Source organism: Rhinopithecus bieti, unplaced genomic scaffold, assembly GCF_001698545.2.
Source record: "Rhinopithecus bieti isolate Rb0 unplaced genomic scaffold, ASM169854v2 scaffold_23148, whole genome shotgun sequence".
In the NCBI taxonomy this organism is placed as follows: Eukaryota; Metazoa; Chordata; class Mammalia; order Primates; family Cercopithecidae; genus Rhinopithecus; species Rhinopithecus bieti.
In genome coordinates this window covers 1-1,214 of record NW_016810596.1, presented here as the reverse complement: position 1 = coordinate 1,214, position 1,214 = coordinate 1, and the positions used below count along the sequence as shown (strand labels likewise).

Genomic DNA, 1,214 nt, shown 5'->3' with positions numbered 1-1,214 from the left:
TTTTCCTGTTATTGATACTTTACTTAAACAAGAAAGTACAATTTCTTAAGGGGTTTCATAGTTGAAAAGCTACAATTATATCATGTTGCAAATACATTTTAAGTTTTTTTTCAGTTATAACATTAAAAAAACAATGCTGTAAATGGAACTGTTTGGCTTTGATTATATATATTTCTTCATAGTCTTTACATGGTATCTGCACAAAGAATTATCTTCTACCTTTGTTCCAATTAATTGTTATATGTAAGTTGCTTTTTATTCCAGTGTATCCAGAGTGGTGAAATAAGAAGGCCAGCCGTGTTGCCAAAGTTTGCTCCAAGCATATAGGAGGAGATGGGCCATATGTACCAGCTCACTGACCTTGAGGGTGTTACATATCCTGTACGTGTTAGTTTCCTTATCTGCCATGGTCTTTTCCAATCCAGTGGTATAGAAAGTACTCCAAGACATGTTGCCACAAAACTAGAAATTGTAGTGATCTGGACACTATTCTCCCAAGTGAATATAACTCCCTTTCTAGTGGAAACTCTTATCCATGCTTTGAGATTTGGTCCTAACAAAAATAAACTTGGTAGAGTAGTAAAAGCAGACAAAATAACCACAAATAAAAATGTTTCCATCTTCAACTCTAATGGTGGCACTCCATATAGAACAAAAATTACATGAATGACATGCAAGAAACAAGACATAAGAAATTAATACAACATTTCAAAAATCTAGTCACCTTGTGTGATGATAAACTTCTTTTAGAGGATGCATTTGGTTTTGCTACTAAATATAATACTGGATTGACAGCAGTTAGAAAAACACAACAGATGTACAACCATATTAAGTGTGCTTCCAATATTGAGAAGTTCTCCAAAAAGAATGATGGAATGAAGATGATCAGGCTAATTGAAAATACGCATAAAAGATGATTATACAATAGTCTCTTGATATCCGTGTCTTTCATTGTGTTTTCTTGGGTGGCTATCTGACTCTCCCACCTGCAAAAGGAAAAGGACACTGAGGCCTTCTGACATCAGGTATGACTCCCTGCCCTGACCTTTCTATGTATTGTATTTAATGCATCCAAGAAACCTATAAAGTAAGTCATATTATCATTTAATTTTATATGATTTTGTAAGTACATTTGAAATTCCTACATCAGAGAGCCTCATAGGCAGCTCACAATTATGCTGTTAAAACAGAACTCTTGGCTGGGCGCGGTGGCT

At 34.8% G+C, this 1,214-nt stretch overlaps 1 protein-coding gene across 1 annotated transcript; it reads right to left on the bottom strand.

The window, feature by feature from the left end:
* Positions 1-230: 230 nt before the first annotated feature.
* LOC108542401 (phosphatidylinositol-glycan biosynthesis class F protein-like) lies at positions 231-952 on the bottom strand. Its single transcript, XM_017892397.1, is given in 3 exon segments — positions 231-344; positions 402-697; positions 700-952. Coding segments are annotated over 3 exon segments (663 nt in total).
* Positions 953-1,214: the final 262 nt, after the last annotated feature.